At 39.7% G+C, this 21886-nt stretch overlaps 1 protein-coding gene across 1 annotated transcript in view; it reads left to right on the forward strand.

Moving 5' to 3' along the window:
• The first annotated feature begins 4447 nt into the window (after positions 1 to 4447).
• LOC121383250 (fatty acid-binding protein, adipocyte-like) overlaps positions 4448 to 21886 on the forward strand; it is a 75073-nt gene continuing 57634 nt past the window's right edge. Inside the window, exon 1 of the mRNA XM_041513150.1 lies at positions 4448 to 4879. Coding sequence (XP_041369084.1) covers positions 4804 to 4879 — 76 coding nt within the window. The 5' untranslated portion in view covers positions 4448 to 4803. The remainder of the gene's footprint in view (positions 4880 to 21886) is intronic.

Raw genomic sequence — 21886 nt, forward strand, 5'->3', positions numbered from 1 at the left:
ATTTTTATTTTATTTTATTTTTTTTGCCCAAGAGCTTTCAAAATTCATATCATATACTGTTTTAATTTTATCCGCAAAATACATTTTCATGATTTATAATTATTTATTAACACGGGACTCCATTTCTGTCTGTCTGTTTGTCTGTCTAGACCAAGAGTATTATCTGTCTGTCTGTCTCTCTTTCTCTCTCTTTTCTCGGACTCACTGTCTCGATATCCTCTCTGTGTATCTTGTCTGTCTGTCTCTGTCTCTGTCTCTGTGTCTCTCTATCTCTCGGACTCACTGTCTCGATATTCTCTCTGTGTATCCTGTTTGTCTGTCGTCTGTCTGTCTGTCTGTCTGTCTCTCTCTCTGATTAGTTGTAAACATTACATTAACGTAAGTCCTGTTTGTACACTCTTTCTATATATCACCATCCTCAGTAATGTGCACACTTTTAAATTCAGAAGACAAAATCCCCTGGTTTAAAGGTCTTTGCGCATTTTTTTTTACAGAATTCTCCGCAGGTCTCCAAGAGATAGTTTATTTTAGAATAGTGCAAATTCTACTCAACGCCATACGATATTTAGCATGTGAAGCTGCTTTCCACACAATACACAACCTGAGACACACAACTGCTTAAATGTTCACAGCAATGGATTCATTTTGGTGACCAAGGTAATATCAACACATTTATTATCTTATAATACATTAAACTGTCTCAGGTATTTTATTGTTAAAAATAAAACAGTACCGGTATGTTCATCTGTTTTCAAATACTATTTTAATAACTTTATTATTAGATAGACCTGATTTCTTTTGCACATAATTATTTAATAAATCAAATAATAATATTACAAAAGACCTAGCCTTTAATATGGTTATAATATATATGCCATTTCATACAGTCTTTTTATATAATTTAATAGATTTCATTACATAAGCATGCTCATGACTTTTAATACTATTTTATTTACCTTTGTTTATTTTGTAATTAATATATAGTTCGCGAACACCCAGGGTATCATTCATTATTTTGCTTGACAGGGATTTATGAATTAATGGCATCTAAGTTTTATTCATTATTTTGCTTTGACAGGGATTTATGAATTAATGGCATCTAAGTTTTATTCATATATCTCATAAACTGTCTTGTATATAGATACGGTTTAAAATACCATATACTAATAATAGTTTTGGTATTTTGATTTCAGGTGTTTTGATTTTAAATTGACAGACACTAATTTACCCATATTTGTTGACCCTTTCTGTATATATTTTTTTTATATTCAAAACTAATTGTGGCAAATTAAGTTTCTTTGAAGTCGAATATTTACAGATTAGTTGACAATTTGTTAGTTTCGAAAAATTTGGAATATTTATATATAACTAGTCAGGTGGAAAATCATGCATCTTACCTTTAACTGTGTTTATATATATATATATATATATATATATATATATATATATATATATATGTTCTAATATAAATATAAACAGTAACCCATTGCAAAATTAATATTAGTGTCTGTTTGTATTTTTTCGATTAATATTTTTTTGCAACATAAACTGCAAATTTGAAAGTAAACACACCAACATTTATTGACAGTGGACGTTTCACGCTTGTTTGTAAAAGTTTGTTTGTAAAAGTTTCCTTAATAAATTTGATACAAAATACTCTGTACTTTGGGAGGCAAAAAACCAGCTATATTTTGCAAATGGAATTTTTGTATGTTGATGATGAATTGAAAGATAGTGGCAAACCTCCTACCAGCCATCCTGCCAATATAGATAAGATACCGATATTAAAACACTGAATGAACCAAAGCAGCTCTAGACATTTCATATTCGACCAAGGGTGCATCTAGTCTTAAATAATTGGGCAGGGTGCGGGGACGGGGGGATGGGGGGGGGGTGGGTGTGGGGGGGGGTTGGCAGAATCAGGGACCATTAATAATTAATATAGAGTAGTTTTTATTTAGCTAAAGAAAAAAAAAATATATACATGTATTTACGGGGTGGTGGTGGTGTCTTCAACTGTAAAAAAAGGCAATTCTAATCTGAAAATTGTTTGTGTGTGTGTGTGTGGGGGGGGGGGGGGTGTGTGTGTGTGTGTTGTAGCAACTACCCCTGCCTCCCACTCAACTACCCGAATTAGCGCAGCATTCTTTTATTTTACCTCCTCTGACCCTTCCACCATATCCTCCACTAACATAAGAGAACTGGGAAGAAAGGGAGCAAAGGAGGGAGGAAGGAAGGTAGGGAGGGAGGAATGTTTTATGTAGCGACGCACTCAATAAATTGTAATTACAGTTATATGGTGTCGAACATGTGATTACACAGATAATGAGTAAAAGTTTGTTGTTCTTTAACGACACCACTGGAGCACATTGATTTATTAATCATCGGCTATTGGACGTCAAACGTATGGTAATTCTGACATATTATTGTCTTAGAGAGGAAACCCGCTACATTTTTCCATTAGTAGCAATTAATGGATCTTTTATTTGCACTTTCCCACAGACAGGAAAGCACATACCATGGTCTTTGTCCAGTTGTGGTGCATTGGTTGGAACGATAAAAATTCCAATCAGTTGAATGGAACACAGATAATGAGAGAGGAAACCGGCTGCAGACACACTATGGGTTACCTTTTTTTGTTGTTGTTATTGTTTTTTCCATTTAGCATCAAGGGATCTTTTATAATGCACCATCCCACAGACATAACAGTGCATATCACGACCTTCGTCAAACCGGTTGTGGAGCACTGGCTGGAACGAGAAATAGCCCATTGGGCCCACCGACGGGGATCAATCCTAGACCGACTACGCATCAAGCGAACGCTTTACCACTGGGCTACGTCTCGCCCTCCCCGAGAGAACTGAAAGACCTACCTATCACACATCAGTCATGTCAAGAAGCTATCTAGCATCGAGGAGAGCGGGTAATTGTCAAAACACACCGAGCGTGTCTTCTATACCGGGACTAAACATATTAAGCCAGGAAAAATTGTTTCGAACATGCATTAAAGCCCGACAGGAGAATGTAACGTACATCGCCTGAACAAAGGCATTCTTTGAACGTTTTGTGACTAGATGCACTGAGTGTAATTTTCATTCAAACGAGATAACATCACAAAACTACTCTCCACACGAGCAGGAATTACATGCACGTGCATGTAACATGTTTATCATGCATGTATACCTGCAGCTGCCTGTATATATGTACATAATCTCTCTCTCTCTCTCTCTCTCTCTCTCTCTCTCTCCTCTCTCTCTCTCTCTCTCTATGTGCGTCTCTCTCTCTCTCTCTCTCTGTGCGTGTCTGTCTCTCTCTCTCTCTCTGTCTGTCTGTCTCTCTCTGTATCTGTCTCTCTCTGTCTGTCTCCGTCTCTCTCTCTCCCTCTCTCTCTCTCTCTGTGTGTGTGTGTGTGTGTGTGTGTGTGTGTGTAAATGTATTACTGGACATACAAGTCGCATTATTCTGTATACTAATATATTACTGGACATACAGCTCCTATTATTCTACCTACAAATGTATTACTCAACAATACAACCTGCACAAAATGGCTGAACATACCCCAGATCATTTAATACTAAAGTACTGTATAAAACAATCACCTGCCTTAAAATGTTACTCACTAAGATACCTGCTAAAAACAGATTTAGTTGTTTCTGCACTATACATATTATACATTGTCTACTGTACTGATAATTGCACATAAATTAGCCAATTATTGACAGAATATAATACACTTTAGTATACATGTGTATATTAAGGCTCGCGCGTACACGCACGAACGCACGCACACACAAGACGTTGAACACAATTACACATATACACACGTACATGTCACATACATTCATGGTACTAACACCTGCCTTTAATATAACACGTACGCACGCACGATACACACTGCATCATGACGTCTGTTTTAATGCAACACATACACATACGCACAGCTCTTTTTACGGTGTAAAACTCTATCACACCCTTTCTCTTACTAAAATACTTTTCCACGTGTTTTTCCTTAGAGATGTGAATGGAAATGTATTGAATGTGGGATGGATGTCTTTCTGTATCTACGTACCTAAAATACTACGGTAAACTGTTGCGCACTTGAGCGCGCCAATTATGCCAGTACACGTGCGGTAACCGTTGGAATCTGGCATCCAATGTGGAGTGCCCCGACAATTAATACCAAACATTGAAAAAAATACATAACTTCGTCTTCTCTGTATTTGCTTCTCTAACGCTGCTAATATTTTGCAGGCTGGAAAAATCTGCTTCCAACTTCTTCTTTTTTTATTATTATATATTTTTTAAAAACGTTTTTTTTTTTTTTCCTTCTTCTTGGCAACAAGCTATGTGTCAGGTTAAACTCTAAAAAACAAAGAAAGAAAAAAAAAAGTTCCTAACATGAACGCCGTACTCTGATTGGATTTTGTGAATGAAAAAAAAAAAAAAAAAAAAAAATCAATACACAAAAGCATATTTTTTTCTTGGTTGTGGTAATAACCAATACACTCGTCTGGGCTACTGAGTTATGCAAGTCAGTGTATATCTGCCCGTACCACGCGACCCCGTACTAGTCGATGATCGCAGACCAATTATGCCGACCAGCGATGTTATACACCTCGAATCAGATGTAACTGGAGGGAATTGACTACACATCACCCGCTGAACGCTCGGCCAAGTCGCACGGAGGATTTTTCTACGGGAGCCGTGACATTCGCAGAGACCCGCCCAGTTTTCTCTCACTTCCTGCTGTCTTCTCCTCGTTGTTGCTGTTGTTCGCCTTGGGACAGTCGTACGGTCGTCGGCATGGCGTTGGACTGCTTTCTGGGTAAATGGAGAGAGGAGACTAAAGACGGGTTTGACGATCTGGCAGAGGCTATAGGTGAGTTATTGTTATTTTATGTTATTGTCCGACGACAGAACAGTGCCTAGCCTAAAGTAAATGTGGCAGTGGTAGTATTAAAAAGAATCGGAAAATGGTTACTTCGGTGGACTTAACGACAGGTTAAGAAACAATGACACATTTTTAAAGTTTTTTTTTTTTTTCCTCTATTTTTTTTTTTGGTGTGTGTGTGTGTGTGTGTGTGTGTGTGTTACTGCCCCATTGCACCATGGCTAGGTACGGCCCTGAATGACATAGAATTATGTTATTCTATCGTATCATACAATTAAAAATTAGACACGGAGTTGGAAAGGCTATCTGAAGTCCACGTGGGGCTTTTTTATTATTATTTTAATACCCGAAATTACGTTTTTGTACTGTATTAATTTACCGGCCTCGGTGGCGTTGTGGCAAGCCATCGGTCTACAGGCTGGTAGGTACTGGGCTCGGATCCCAGTCGAGGCATCGGATTTTTAAACCAGATACCGACTCCAAACCCTGAGTGAGTGCTCCGCAAGGCTCAATGGGTAGGTGTAAACCACTTGCACCGACCAGTGATCCATAACTGGTTCAACAAAGGCCATGGTTTGTGCTATCCTGCCTGTGGGAAGCGCAAATAAAAGATCCCTTGCTGCTAATCAGAAGAGTAGCCCATGTAGTGGCGACAGCGGGTTTCGTCTGAAAATCTGTGTGGTCCTTAACCATATGTCTGACGCCATATAACCGTAAATAAAATGTGTTGAGTGCGTCGTTAAATAAAACACTTCTTCTTCTGTATTAATTTTGAATTACAGGAATTTCTAATATCCTGACTCAAGATATCTAAACAACTTTAAAGACTCGAAATTCATTTTGTGGAGTGGAAAGCAATTTGTTCTTCTCACACTTTCATTGTAACGCGAAAACTAGAACTTACGAAGCAGTTCCAGAACTCAAGTTGTATATTACGTTTAGATGGAAGCTAAATCTTCTCATGAACCTGATTATGAGAAGGAAGAAAGGAATGGAGGAAATGTTTTATTTAACGACGCACCCAACACATTTTATTTACGGTTATATAGCGTCAGACATATGATTAAGGACCACACAGATATTGAGAGAGGAAACCCGCTGTCGCCGCTTCATGGGCTACTCTTTTCGATTAGCAGCAAGGGATCTTTTATATGCACCATCCCACAGACAGGGTAGTACATACCACGGCCTTTGATATACCAGTTGTGGTGCACTGGCTGGAACGAGAAATAGCCCAATGGGTCCACCGACGGGGATCGATCCTAGACCGACCGACCGCGCGTCGAGCGAACGCTTTACCACTGGGCTACGTCCCGCCTCTGATTACAAGACAGCATTCTGTATATTTTGAGTGACAATTACCTCTTTGCTCCCTCTTTACTTCGAGGCTTGAAGCAACGCGTTCTACAGAGAGTGATATGGTACAAACATGATCTATCATTGCCACTCTTCACCCCCCACCCCCCACCCCCACCCCTATACACACGTCATACCCCACACCTCGTGTTAGAGATGAACCAGCTACTAAAAAACGCATGCAAAATTCAATGCTTTGTTAAAATCGGTATTTGTTCACTTGTGATATTTGTCTAAAAGTTTTAAAAATTCACATTGGTTTGTCATATTTGAACAATGTGCTGAAAAATGCGTTGCATATATATATATATATATATATATATATATATATATATATATATATATATATATATATACATGTATAATTATTTGATTAATTTTGTGTTGGTCTCGTTTTACAACCCCACACAAGAATGACGCTGTTGTTTTCGCCTGAAATTTTCTTATCTTTATTACATATATGTTCGATGTAGTTTTCGTGCTGGGGTGTCGGTAAACATATTCTATTGTATTCTATTCTATCCTATCCTATCCTATCCTATTCTATTGCTAATATGTTATTTAAGCTGCTCTAAGTCTGAATAATACGAACTACTTTCTAACAACTACCGCTCTCATGATAGAAGTAAGCAGTTTTTCTCTGTTGGAATTCATTTAAAATCTGTACCTGCAACACCATTTGATAAATGCTGGCACAGCATCCTCCTTAACCTTGCTCATTTCTTTCATGTATTTTCTAATTATTATCAAGCACCAGTTCCCTTTTAAATATTACCTGTAGATATATCTGCACGTGTTTACCTTTGAACTGTAAATCTCATTATCTAAAACATTTTGAACCTATAATATTTAAGGTGAATAAAATTATATCTCAATAACTAAAAGTATACTTCCTCAGTGGAAAGGCGAAGTGCGGCTAATGTGAGTTCTTAAGACTCTTTTGTCTTTAGACAAATCATATGTTTAGTGCATAAAGTTCAGCTCCCCCACCACCCCACCCACCCCAGACACACACACACGAGAACGAAAATGTACTGGTTTTTACCTATGCTATATAGAAATACAAATATGGCTTGTGCCCCCATCCGCTAGAGGCTGTAACCACTCTTTTCAGATTGTGCCCCGAAAATTCGGCGTTTAGCAGATGAATATAATGCATTTATTTAAAAAAAAAAATTGTGTGTGGGGAGAAGACAACATCCTAAGTCAGGTGGGTGTTTCTGGGAGATATTGCCTATTTATTTTATGATGCATGTTAGTTAATTTGGAACACTGCAGGTGCTCGTTTTAAAACGTTACGCTCGCCCTCCCTTGGCAAATACTGCATCCGTCACTGTAATTTCAGTGAAACTGCCATCCCAGCACACAACATGCATAAAAGGAATGCTTAGGTAATTGGATTCCAAGTCTTTAAAGATGAGGTATCGTCTTTTCGTTCTCGACAAAAATAACTGAATTTTTTTAAGCGTGTCGCCACGGGTATCGCCAACTTCCTGAATGCAGCTTTAAAATCTTGTCTCCATTTTTTGTGTGTTAAACTTGAGCTCTGTACAGGTTACCATTTTTGCATATATATTAAAGCAAGGCCATTTTCCCCAAAAGGTTATGCAACAAGACAGAAAAGAAGATGAATGTTCAGAAATATTTCTCTCATATTTTTTTAAACATGGTATGCACATAATTTCTTACCGGGTAATTCGCGTCTAAGCAAGTTGTCTGTTTTAATATGTCCTATTTAATTTATAGTTATTTTCGTACTTATATCATTATTAAGGTTCAAGCACGCTGTCATGGGCACACACGTCAGCTATCGGGCTGTCTTTCCAGGACAGTGGGTTAATGGTTAGTTGTTAGTGGTTATTGAGAGAGAGAGAGAGAGAGAGAGAGAGAGAGAGAGAGAGAGAGAGAGAGAGAGAGAGAGAGAGAGAGAGAGAGAGAGAGAGAGAAAAAGTCGGTGAGGTGGTCTTACACCTACCCATTGAGTCGTTAAACCCGCTCTGGGTGGCGAACCCATTACCTTATGTCTGATGACATACACCACCAAGGCCGGTAAAATGAATGACCTAGATTATAGATGATAATTAAAAGAACTCGAAAACAAACCGAGTGTAAGAGGGAAAAGGAAACAGCTCAATGTCTATTCTAAATACATGTTAAATTTTTTTTGTTAATTTTTACACGAGACTGCAGCTTTAATCTGCTGCTTTTAAGTACCAACCATGCATTATTATCAAACCAATCTGATTAAAATTAGCTCTACTGGTCTCACCAGTAGATCTAACAGCATTGCGTGGACTCCGATGTCCAGGTGATATTTCACCTATAAATAGCAATTTAAGTATCGACCAATTACACTTCGCCTTTTATAACGTTATTCGGGAGCATACAAATTCTAAAAATTACGATCGAAACTATTTACGTAATAGGCGAACTTGTTGGTCTATTTCAACATTGGAAAAACAGGGGGAAAAGTGCAGTAATAAACTCTGGATTGTATACTAGTATAAACAAATTGTATGGCTATACCATCACGGTTTTTTTTCGTCTTGAAACGAATTTTATATAAAATTTTATATTGAAATTAGTTTCCGGCATACTTCGCAATTCACCCGAATCATTTCGTATACCCTCGGCATAATCCCAAATGTTTTCATATTCTTTTCAAATCACTGGCATGCTTTTGCAAGTAAGGTTTTGATTGGTCGAATGAAAGGTCAACTGGACATGAGCTCCAACGGCTGCTGTTAGATCCACATGTAATAGTGGAGCTAATTTTAATTAGATTGTTATCGAAAATGATCTAAAGTGGGAGAGACGAAATACACTAGCTTTCGCCACATTAGTAATTGTTATGTCACTGTCTTTGAAATTTAATTTGAGTTATTATAATTAACTGTGTTTCCTTCATCAATGGGTTTGTACTGCAAAACACTAACTGTTTGGGTCTACCCGTTAACTTGACAGTGCAAAGTATCTAGAATTAATTTGGAGTCTGTGTTTCAAACAGGAACACTGATTGTGTGTGTTACGAAAAACGTCTGAATACGCTCCAAACAGAAAGAAAGAAATGCTTTATTTAACGACGCACTCAACACATTTTATTTACGGTTATATGGCGTCAGACATATGGTTAATGATCACACAGATTTTGAGAGGAAACCCGCTGTCGCTACTACATGGACTACTCTTTCCGATTAGCAGCAAGGGATCTTTTATTTGCGCTTCCCACAGGCAGGATAGCACAAACCATGGCCTTTGTTGAACCAGTTATGGATCACTGGTCGGTGCAAGTGGTTTACACCTACCCATTGAGCCTTGCGGAGCACTCACTCAGAGTTTGGAGTCGGTATCTGGATTAAAAATCCCATGCCTCGACTGGGATCCGAACCCAGTGCCTACCAGCCTGTATACCGATGGCTTAACCACGACGCCACCGAGGCCGGTACGCTCCAAACAGCTGCATGTTTGTAGAGGGCCTAACGCCTGGATGAGGCATGTTTGCTGAAGTTGATCTCTTCAAATAATACAGAATCAAACAAGTAGTGGCGTATTATTACGGTTATAGCAGAGTTAAATAATCAAGAGTTAAAAACACAAGACCCTAGTTTCCGAGATACGTGCTTTTTAGTTTCGCATGAAATGTATTTGCAGCTATCACGTACACCAGAACGACCAGAAACACATTTAAGTTTTTAAAAAAGAAGAAGAAAGAAATACTTGACTAATTGAAGTAAGAATTAATAGTGCCGGGGCCTTTAGGAATACGACACGTTCACGGTAACTCGAGGAGTGTCAAAGCAACTTGCGAGTCTTTAAAGGGACATTCCCGAGTTTGCTGCAATCTTTAAGATATTATCGACTAACAAACACTTTTTAACGATTGCAATTACATATCAAATATATTTTTTTGCATAAAATATTAGTGGCTGTATAATTAAACGTGTTTCTGAGTGTTCTAATATCCGTACTAGGTTAAATTTCATTTTATTTCCTGAAATATAGTTTTTTCGTACGTACGAAATTATTTGATGACAAAGTCCAGTTTGGGCTTCTTAGAAATATTAAGACGACCAGAAACACATTGAATATACAGACGCTGATATTCTAAACAAGAAAATATATTTAATATGTAAGTTTAATCGTAGATGATGATGATGATAACTAGTTTAACGTGCCCATATACCACTAGGGTTTCGAACACGCCCATCCCGAGTCCGACCTCCGATAAGAACGCAGATCTAAAAGTTTAAAGTCCGATCGATATGTCCACGCGAGTGGCCTCGTTAAGGCCGTTTGGGTGCACAGCTTAAAGGGACGAGATGGGTTGCATCCCGTCAAGAAAACCCCTAGATTGACAGTCGATAGACGTTGAAGGTTTAGTGCTGTGCTGAAATACAGATCTTGAGAAGCCGGATCCGTCTGAACGAGAGAGAGTATCAGACTAGGGTATAGTCCAGTCGTCATGGGTTGGTATAGTGGTGCGGACGGGCCCGACTCCGGAGGATACGAGATGGTATCACTATAAAGCAAGGTAACGTTTAGAAAAAGAGTAGTAGGGGCCGACCCCGCTTCCTATTTCTTCTTAGAGTGGGGCGGTCAATATTCCAGTGCTGCTAGGACAGGCTCGGACATGTAGAGACTAAACGCGAACAACCGTGGCGTTCTGCAGAATGGCCGTCATACGAGTCACGAAAAAAACCAAGTCGACAGTCAGACGGAGAAATGACGTGGAGGCAAGGAATCTCGCTAAAAAAGAATCCATCCTGGTGGTGCAGACTGTCGAAACGAGAAGCGTTCCAGCGTTCAATCAGTTCCAATGGCCGCATACATCCCAGTAGTAAACTTCATTTCGCTGACAAAAACAACGAAATGAAGGACCCCCAAGTCGAGCACACGAAAGCACGTGCAGTGTGCACAAGCGAAACAAACACGTCTTACCGCGTGGAGCTCCAGACTGGGAATCGTAGAAATATTTTATTAGTCAGAAACATCATACAATGGAGCAAACTCAGGAATGTCCCTTTAATAGTGCCGGGGCATTTAGGAATATGACACGTTTGCGGTAACTCGAGCGTCACGTGAAAATTGCGAGTCTTTAAGATAGGTAGCTAGGTAACTAGGTTAACGTGCTCGTATACCACTAGGGTTTCGAACACGCCCATCCCGAGTCCGACCTCCGATAAGAGTCTTTAAAATCATGTTTTGACGGCGGATGTCGGTTTTTGTTTCTAATGGGAAGAGAGTTATATATTCCAAAAGCGGAAATGCTGAATATTAACCATTGGATATTCTCCCCAAATTTTCTATTCGTCCCATGTTGTTTGTAAAAATAAACAAATGTCAATCGTTATTATAAAATGCGTAATTACAGAGACTTCGCCCTAAAAGAGGGGGTAATTTCCCTAGATATTTGATATTATGCATTAATCCTCTTACTAGTTATACACCAAGACAATTTGAAATTGTAAAAGCGTGCAGTAGAAGCCGTGATATACACGACGATAACGACTCTAACATTAACATATTCAATATCGTATCTTTGCACAAGACTGATTCCAAAAGAAGTTTTTAAAGAGGCACATGACTCACCGTCGGTCGCTTTGTCAACGGAGGAAAAGTGATCTTGATCACGATATCCATATCTCGCTCCAGCCAGTGCACCAAGACTGGTACACCAAAGGCCGTGGTATGTGCTATTCTGTCTATGGGATGGTGCATATAAAAGATCCCTAGCTACTAATGGATAAATGTAGCGGGTTTCCTCTCTAAGACTACATGTTAAAATTACCAAATGTTTGACATCCAAAAGCCGACGATTAATAAATCAATGTGTTCTAGTCGTGTAGTTAAACGAAACAAACGTCTTCTTTTTTTTATCACGATATATGGTTTCAACTACGTCTGTAGGATGACTGCCACTTTTATAGCGCGCGCATTAACAAGCCTGCGCCACTAACATACAGCTTCCGTAAACAAAGACACGTCTGCAAGAAAGAAATGTTTTATTTAACGACGCACTCAACACCTTTTATGTTCGGTTATATGGCGTCAGACATATGGTTAAGGACCACACAAATATTGAGAGAGAAAACCTGCTTTCGCTACTTCATGGGCTACGCTTTCCGATTAGCAGCAAGGGATCTTTTATATGCACCATCCCACAAACAGGATGGTACATACCACGGCCTTTGTTACACCAGTTGTGGAGCACTGGCTGGAACGAGAAATAGCCCAATGGGTCCACCGACGGGTATCGATCCTAGACCAACCGCGCATCAAGCGAACGCTTTACCACTGGGCTACGTCCTGCCCCAATGACATGTCTGAATGCTCACACGGGTCTCTATAAAATACTATTTCAAGCAAAGAAGTATAAGTATTTTACACAAATATTTCTGAAGCAATTTAAAGGGAAAAGCTGCTTTAATGTTTGGATTATGTACTGGATACACATATAAATTTGTATTATAAGGTTTCATGTGTACATTTCCAATTACTGATATAACTATTTGGTGCAATTCAACCTTGATTGGGTTGTGACACTCCAAATCAGGTGAATCCTGGTCGTGTTATAATTTATCAGGAGTATCAGTAGCTCGAGTCACCTCCAGCCCTACCCCTTATTAATATGGATATGTGGGGTATATCAATATCAATAAGAGGTAGGGCTGGAGGTGACTTGAGCTACAGTACCAGCAACCACAGCTCTGAATGACATAGCCCAAGTATTCTGACCGTACGAGAGCAATACGGACATCTGGGCAGTTATAGCGCTCTCTCATAACCGTCCAAATGTCCGTCTTGCCCTCTTACATTTAGAGTACTCTGGCTGTGAATCACAGTAATACGCCATTTGACAGTTGTTACTTACACGGATACTACAGAGTTCCTAGGAAGAAGATTCTCTTTTATATGGACTGATTTTGTATGTTGGTGCGTTGCTTCAGTCACTTAACATTGTCACATTTGGGAATTGGCTTGGTACTTAAAGCAACCGTTACCACTAATTTCCTCATAAGCTATTCAGACATAAAACAGCAAATAAAACACTCACCATATAGTCATATTTTTATATTTATCCAGTGTAATAGTTAAGTAGGGGAAATGATTACACAGGTTTATATCTTGGCTAAAAACGTACATTCGTTGGCATCGACTGTTATCATAGGTTGTTGTTCATATAAATATAACGAGATCAGCGAAATCGTCAAGAAATCAGCCAAATGAACTAACCACATTTTGAAGCAAGTGTGAGGTTTTAAAGGACCTGTCTTGAGTCTACTTCCATTGTAATACGTTTACGCCTAACAGAGACTTTTTGATGGCAAAAAATTACAGATTAAAAGATATTTCCCTGTTTAGAATTCTGGTATAAACACTGTACTGTGTTTCTTGTCCTAATGTTTATAGTAGACCAAACAAGATTTTACCTTCTAATAATTTTGTATCTATGAAAAAATACATATATATACGAAGAAAATGAACATTGAGTGCTACATACATACATTCAGTGGCGTAGCGTGGGCGGTGCCACCGGAGCGGTTGTCTCGAGCGCACAATTCTGGACAGGTGGAAGGGTCTCGGGGAGTGCTAATGGTCCACTGGTTATGGGGCGCAATACTTGCCTTGCCCCGGGCGCTGGCAACCCACGCTACGCCACAGCATACATTGGCATTTGATCGCAGACACATTGGATGTACACACTGGTATTATAAATCTTAGAATGTTTTTAAAAGGCTCTGTTAGTCGGAAACATCTTACATTGGCTGCAGTCTCGGGATAGTCCCTATAGGGTGTATACTACCAAATCAAATCCCATAGACGACAATAGTAACATATGTGGCTAAAACTCCTACCTGCAACGTATCAACCGACATAAACGTCACGGATATAAATACTACCACCCCTTACACTTAAAGTGAATCAGAAAAAAATGGGGGTCAAGCTGCTCGTTTCTGAGATAACGGGTAGCGTCTATGACTACCCTAGTTTCGCACAAAATTCGAGTACTTTTTTTTACAGGTACCCCATACATGTTTCAAGCACAAGGCTACTTGACACACTGGTACTAGATGAAATAAAATTGCACATTTGTTTTACCCAGATGAAACTATTATTTTTTTACAACCAACACACTCACATTTATAACCTATCACAAGTTGGGTGCACCTCGAACTTTGACCCAGCCGGAAGTTATTTGGTTTAGTACTACCTTTAACGGATCAGTGGGAGAGGTGTAAAGCCACCACAAAACAGTTAAAGTTTGTATGTTTTGTTTAACGACATCACTAAGCATATTGATTTATTAATCATCGGCTAGTGGATGTCAAACATTTGGTAATTGTGACAGGAAATGTTAGATAGGAAACCTGCTACATTTTTTTCCATTAGTAGCAAGGGATCGTTTATAAACACCATCCCACAGGCAGGATAACACATACCACGGCCTTTGATATGTCAGTCGTGGGGCACTAGCTGGAACGATAAACAGCTACTATTTCACTAACCATTAACTGATCGTTATTCCTCAGACAGCCTAGATAGCTGATGTGTGTACCCATGGAAGCGTACTTGAACCTCAATGAGATATAAGCACGAATATCGTGTAGACCCCCCCCCCCCCCCCCCCCCCCCCCCCCCCCCCCCCATGTATCATTATATTTAAGTCCTACCCAATTTTCATTATTAAAGTTGTCATAAAATTAATATTATCGAATATGCGATATTTTGGACAAGCTAGGACTAGTATTATTATAATTATTCAGGCCTTATGTTTCCGACTGGTAGCGCTTAGGTTATGTGAAGTCAAGAGAAGGGTATATTGACACATGCACATGCTCTAAATAACCATATTATATATATATATATATATATATATATATATATATATATGGTAGCAAATATTAGTATGTTTATAGAAATAATTGTAAAGCACACGCCAATGGGGTGAAAAAAACTGGTTCTAAAACACGTCTCTCAAACACACTGATTTGCTTTTAACACATGGAAATGGAACTGGCCGTTAACGTTACGCCAAGCCGCAGGTCCGGTGTTTACCCTCGCCCCGTTGTCGAGGAGTCTCTAGCTAGGCCGTCCCATCTGGTTTACTTTTCTCTAGACCTACAAATATTGAAGGTAATCATTCCTTTGATCCCGGGGGAATCGCCACGTGCTAATAGAGAAAGAAATTCTACACCTTAATAAATACACACCCGCTTTTCCTGCCCTCGATTTTGTACTTCTTCTTCGAGATGTTTGGTATTTTCGCATTCAATATCAACTGGAAAATGTTGGAACAGTTGATATTACACTAAATTATCGACTTCTGTTGTTTTAAGCCCTTCATCCTACTTTACTAAAGATGGATTGTATATTTTAAAACATTTTTTAGAACAGAATTTTGATTAATATTTGCTGATTTTGTTGTTATTCAAGAAAAGCATCAGAATATCATAATGAATATCACAATATTTGTGTGTGTCTTGAAATATTCAAGTGAAATGCCACTGTTGTTTTGTAATAAAATGCCAGTATTGTTTATTTGTTTGTTTATCCATTTTGCTAGCTGTGGGCCGTGGTATGTGATATCCTGTCCGTGGAATGGTTCATATAAAAGATCCCTTGCTACTATTGGAAAAAAATAATAATTAGTGTTTCCTTTCTAAGACTATATCAAAATTACCATATGTACGATATCCAATCAGTGGCGTAGCGTGGGCGTGGCCATCGGGACGGTTGCCCTGGGCGCAAAATTCTGGACTGGTGAAAGGGACTCGGGGAGTGCTAACGGTCCACTGGTTAGGGACGCAATACTTGCCTTGCCCCGGGCGCTAGCAACCCACGTTACGCCACTGCTTCCTATAGCCGATGATTAGCAAATCAATGTGCTCTAGTAGTGTCGTCAAATAAAACAAACTGTTTTCTTCTTTCTTAGACACCAAACAGCCGTATGTGCTGAGGTGTCGTTAAACAAATATTCATTTTCTTTCGATAGTTTTGTGTGAGTGTGACCTAAGTCATCACGGTTATGACCTTGAGTTTCCTGGAGCTACAACATAAATATGATGTAGTTTAAAGGTTGAATTTCGCTTGCTTACCGCAAACACAAACACTAACTCGAAGTTTTATACAGCCTTTAACAGACTCTAAATGTTCATACAGATATTTATAACAGTGGCTTCACAAATGTAAAAGCTATGATGCATGGCACCATGCCTCTAACCATTTTGTCTGCTATTATGCTTAGAATACTGGAATGCCGTATTTGAACACCAGAAATTGAACATTTTCTTGGACGAGCTTGCACCCCCGCCCCCGAACCTCAAGTAACGTGTCCTTCGGGCCTTCAATATTCCATACCTGTTCCATCTCCCTGATAATGCCCTCTCTCCCCTTTAAAGGGGCGGGACGTGGCCCAGTGGTAAAGCGCACGCCTGATGCGCGGTCAGTCTAAGATCGATCCCCGTCCGTGGGCTCATTGGGCTATTTCTCGTTCCAGCCAATTCACTACGACTGGTATATCAAAGACCGTTGTATGTGCTATCCTGACTGTGAGATGGTGCATATAAAAGATCCCTTGCTGCTAATGGGAAAATGTGGCAGATTTCCTCTCTATGACTGTGTCAAAGTGACTATATGTTTGACATCCAATAGCCGATGATTAATAAATCAATGTGCTCTAGTGGTGTCGTTAAACAAAAACAAAAACTCTCCCCTTTAAAATACTCTTCGCGGGCTCTGCTATTCACTACTAAGGACTACCTAGAACTGGTAGTAAGATTATATTTTAATCATATTGTTTCCACCATGACATATCACTGGTTGAGAATAGTTTTAGTTTTATTTCAGACGAAACAATATAAAGGAATGGTAAAAGAACCATGTAAAATTCTATGTACATTCATGAAAAAACAATCGCAATGCATAAAACTGGTCTTCACGTGATATTGTTGAAAACAAGCCATGCAATGAACAATGTAATGACATTATCTTCCTTCGGCTGCAAGTTGCCGCCATTTAACGTTTGAAACAAGCTGAGAGATAGAAGAATTATAATATATAGAAGTGTTTCGTGTATTAATTGAACATTTTTGGAACAGTTCGTCAGCAACAGAATTGTTAGAACGCAAACATCTAAGACCAATTGGGTTCACTGTACTGACCATGTGAAAAGGGGGTTGCAAGCAAGTATTAATGAACTTTGTTAAGCGACGCAGATGAAAAACGCGCGTTTACAGCGCTTCTGTCAATAACGCTGAAGGTTAAAGCGTCTTTTCTGTCAGAGTAGTTCCGACCAGACTGGTTTTCTCGCTTCATGGCTCGCAGACAGACGAGACATAACTAGGCGAGCGCCGTTGACAAGATTGCTCTGTTATCGCCTCCTACAGAAGAGATTACTTTCATATTTCTACATCATCGATTGTGTAATTGGCAGATAATTTTAAAAGCATCTTTCCATGTGCGGTCCTTTCATAGCGGCGGAACAACCGCAGCACACGTGACGCGCACGCGCACAGTTCTTCTGCATTGCGTTTTCCAATGTATGCATGTAAAACTATAGCTCGCAATGAGCGGAGCAGTAATATTAAAAAGTACACAATACAGCAGGGGTGTACCTAGTAGGGTAAACGGGGCAGTTGTTGTCCTTTTAGTTTATAATGTTCTTTTTTCAGTCTACCTGGAGAAGACCTCATATAAAAAGTGCCTCGATACCTTTTTTGTTGTTGCTGCCCCTTCTCGCTAGATATGACCCTTTAAATACACATTTCAACCAGATTTGATTAATTAGTAGCTTGTATATCACAGACACTTGACACAGATTAATATACATGGATAAAACTCTAAATGGTTGTATATTGGTAAATTTGATATACCAGTCGTGGTGCACTGGCTGGAATGATAAATAGCCCAATGGGCCCACCGACGGGGATCGATTAAAGACCGATCGCGCATCAGGCGAACGCTTTACCACTGGGATACGTCCTGCCCCCATGAAATGGGACAAGTGAAACATTCTTATTAATATGCACTACCTACAGAATACAAGTTAAATCCTATGTATCTACCCAGAGTATATCTGACTGTAGTACTCGCCAGTAGTCAAACGAGGCATGTGTTTACAGTTTACCTCGCACCATCAACCGGCCTCGGTGACGTCGTGGTTAGGCCATCGGTCTACAGGCTGGTAGGTACTGGGTTCGGATCCCAGTCGAGGCATGGGATTTTAAAATCAGATACCGACTCCAAATCCTGAGTGAGTGCTCCGCAAGGCTCAATGGGTAGGTGTAAACACCTTGCACCGGCCAGTGATCCATAACTGGTTCAATAAAGGCCATGGTTTGTGCTATCCTACCTGTGGGAAGCACAAATAAAAGATCCCTTGCTGCCTGTCGCAAAAGAGTAGCATATGTGGCGACAGCGGGTTTCCTCTTAAAAAAAAACAGTGTCAGAATAACCATATGTTTGACGTCCAATAGCCGATGATAAGATAAAAAATCAATGTGCTCTAGTGGCGTCGTTAAATAAAACAAACTTCTTCTTCTCGCACCATCAAGTCTCCCATATATTGGTCTGTGTCATCACCATGCAGACAAATAGGTTATATCAAAACCATCCATGTTTGTGATGTGATGGCTAGTAATAGCAGGTGGTTGTCCGTTCCGATCAGTGCTCCACGACTGATATCTCAAATAAGCCAGAATAAAGCATTGGCCAAATGGAGCAACAGTGGCTGACACGCTGTTACTTTGTAAAAAAAAATACCTGATCCAGGCGGTGGTAGTTACCAACATGACCAAACTCAAAAATGTAATGTGTGACCAACAGCAGCATGAACGTAAAAGATGTATATATCTGCACAAGGCTGAGTCTAAAATATATAGGTCGTGACTGCACCCATGAATCACTATCAGATGCCCTTTGGAGGACTGCAAGATTATTTTTTGTCTCTCTGTCAATACCTATCCATTTCTGTCTCTCTTTCAGTAGTTGTCTGGCTATTCTCTCTCTCTCTCTCTCTCTCTCTCTCTCTCTCTCTCTCTCTCTCTCTCTCTCTCTCTCTCTCTCTCTCTCTCTCTCTCTGTGTGTGTGTGTGTGTGGCTGTAATGATCTAGACCAAGTCATACAATCACAGTCATCATACGGTTGTGTGCTGATCAAACAATTATTTTATAGTAATACGGTAATGACTGGAAGCAAAAAATCGTAAAAGTCACTGATTAAATACTACGCCGAGGCATCGTTAGACATTCCTTTCGTTTATTAGGAGGATTTACGTTTCTGCAATGCTCATTAACTGCGCACTGTGTTGCCCTCCAACCAAGATCCCTGCTTTCCCAGTCTAGACCGTCTGCATGTTGTGTTATGGAAAATGAAAACAATTCTGGTTTACCCCAAACCATAAGCGTGAAGCCACAACAACACAGAAATCTGCAAATACAACTGTTCGTAATTTTAAATATATGCATTATTTTGTTTATGGTGCTGCTGCGATTTCCACAAACTACATTACAAGGTACCAGCCGTGTTGCTATTAAATATTCCGTGAAAAGCAGAACTGCCGAGTACAGCCGAGCGCTAAAAGTGTAATATTCCACGTGGTTGGTCTCTGCATTTACTTAATACGTACATTCGAACCTTGTTATAAGGCTAAACCAAGAACCTGTCTATAAAGGACATTGAAATTACAATTCAACTTGTCTATAGTAGTCCCTTAAGTCTCTACAGTTCAACCTTTCTATAAAGATCTCTCCAAGGACTTTCTTTTTTTATAAGGGATAGCTTTAAAAGCCACTCAACATACAGTTCAGCCTGTCCATAAAGGACGTAGATAGTACGATGGGCGGCTACTTAATAAATGTATCATTTGACCAAAGACGGGGCGAGGTTTAGCTTGCTTGAGGTGCTTGCGTTGCAGGATCGAACCACCTCAGTGGATTCATTCAACTGATTGAGTTTTTCTTGTTTAAACAAGTGCACTACAACTGTTCAAAGGCCGTGGTATGTGCTTTCCTGTCTGTAGGAAAGTGCATATATAAAGATCCCTTGATGCATTAGGAAAAATGTAGCGGGTTTCCTCTGACGACGTGTTTGACATCCAATGATTAATTAATCAATGTGCTCTAGTGGTGTCGTTAAACAAAACAAACTTTAAATTCGACCGAATACACGCCTTTGTGAGAAGGCAAAGCGCGTATGTATGTAACAGAAAGTGTTCTTTATATTCAAGTTATACAAGGTATATCACAGCAGAGATAAAACAGCGTAGTCATGGGGCTTGTATCAATGTTTTCATATTAAATGATGACCGGCCTCGGTGGCGTCGTGGCAGGCCATCGGTCTACAGGCTGGTGGGTACTGGGTTCGGATCCCAGTCGAGGCATGGGATTTTTAATCCAGATACCGACTCCAAACCCCGAGTGAGTGCTCCGCAAGGCTCAATGGGTAGGTGTAAACCACTTGCACCGACCAGTGATCCATAACTGGTTCAACAAAGGCCATGGTTTGTGCTATTCTGCCTGTGGGAAGAGCAAATAAAAGATCCCTTGCTGCCTGTCGTAAAAAGAGTAGCCTATGTGGCGACAGCGGGTTTCCTCTCAAAATCTGTGTGGTCCTTAACCATGTGTCTGACGCCATATAACCGTAAATAAAATGTGTTGAGTGCGTCGTTAAATAAAACACTTCTTTCTTTCACTAATGATGTCACACGCATACAATGTGTATGGCGTTGTCATGACATTACTGTCTCAGCCTCTATTGGTTTGTTTTGTTTAACGACACCACTAGATCACAATGATTAATTAATCATCGACTATTGGATGTTAAACATTTGGTAATTCTGACACATAGTCATTAGAGGAAACTGGCTACATTTTTCCTAATGCAGCAAGGGACAGACAAGAAAGCACATACGAGAAATAGTTCAATGGGCCCACCGACGGGGATGAATCCTAAACCGACCGCGCATCAGGCGGACGCTTTAACATCGGGCTACGTCCCGGCTCCTTTCAACATTAAATGCGTAATAGTATTCTCCTCTTAAGATAATGGTTGCCAGTGCTTTGTCTGTTTGTAAAAAAATCGCGTCTCAACCAGTAATTTGGTGTTTAGCTTTCTGTAGGTATGTACAAATATTTGTTTGTCATTATATATTTATTCCAAAGTCAAAATCCACATAAAAAGCTAATGCCTTTGGGGCTTTTATGTGTTTTCTCCGCCACATATAGGTTATTGTATACATGTAAAATGTTTTTTGTTTATTGTGGCAAGGATTCCTGTAAACGGATAGCTCTGTTGGCTCATACTTCTACTAAGAGTCGGTCCCGCGGCAGATGTAACCACTTAACTGATCCCAGTCGCCGCACGACGTAGAGACCGGCGCACGCTCTCGCAGACAATGCATTATTACGCGTATCGATTTTACCTGTGAGATTCGTACAGGTTGTTAGAGGTAGTTGCGGTTTGGCAAAGACATTGATAAATCTTTGCCCGCGATGACCCGCTAATGCAACTGTTACATAACGGTATATAATAATGACGTCGCGCCAAACAAACTAAATGAATATATTTTGAGTGGTTTGTTTTAATAACTTTTTTTAAAAAGTGAAATGATTGTAAATTTTGTTATTTGAATAATTATTG

Source organism: Gigantopelta aegis, chromosome 10, assembly GCF_016097555.1.
Source record: "Gigantopelta aegis isolate Gae_Host chromosome 10, Gae_host_genome, whole genome shotgun sequence".
Lineage (NCBI taxonomy): Eukaryota > Metazoa > Mollusca > Gastropoda > Neomphalida > Peltospiridae > Gigantopelta > Gigantopelta aegis.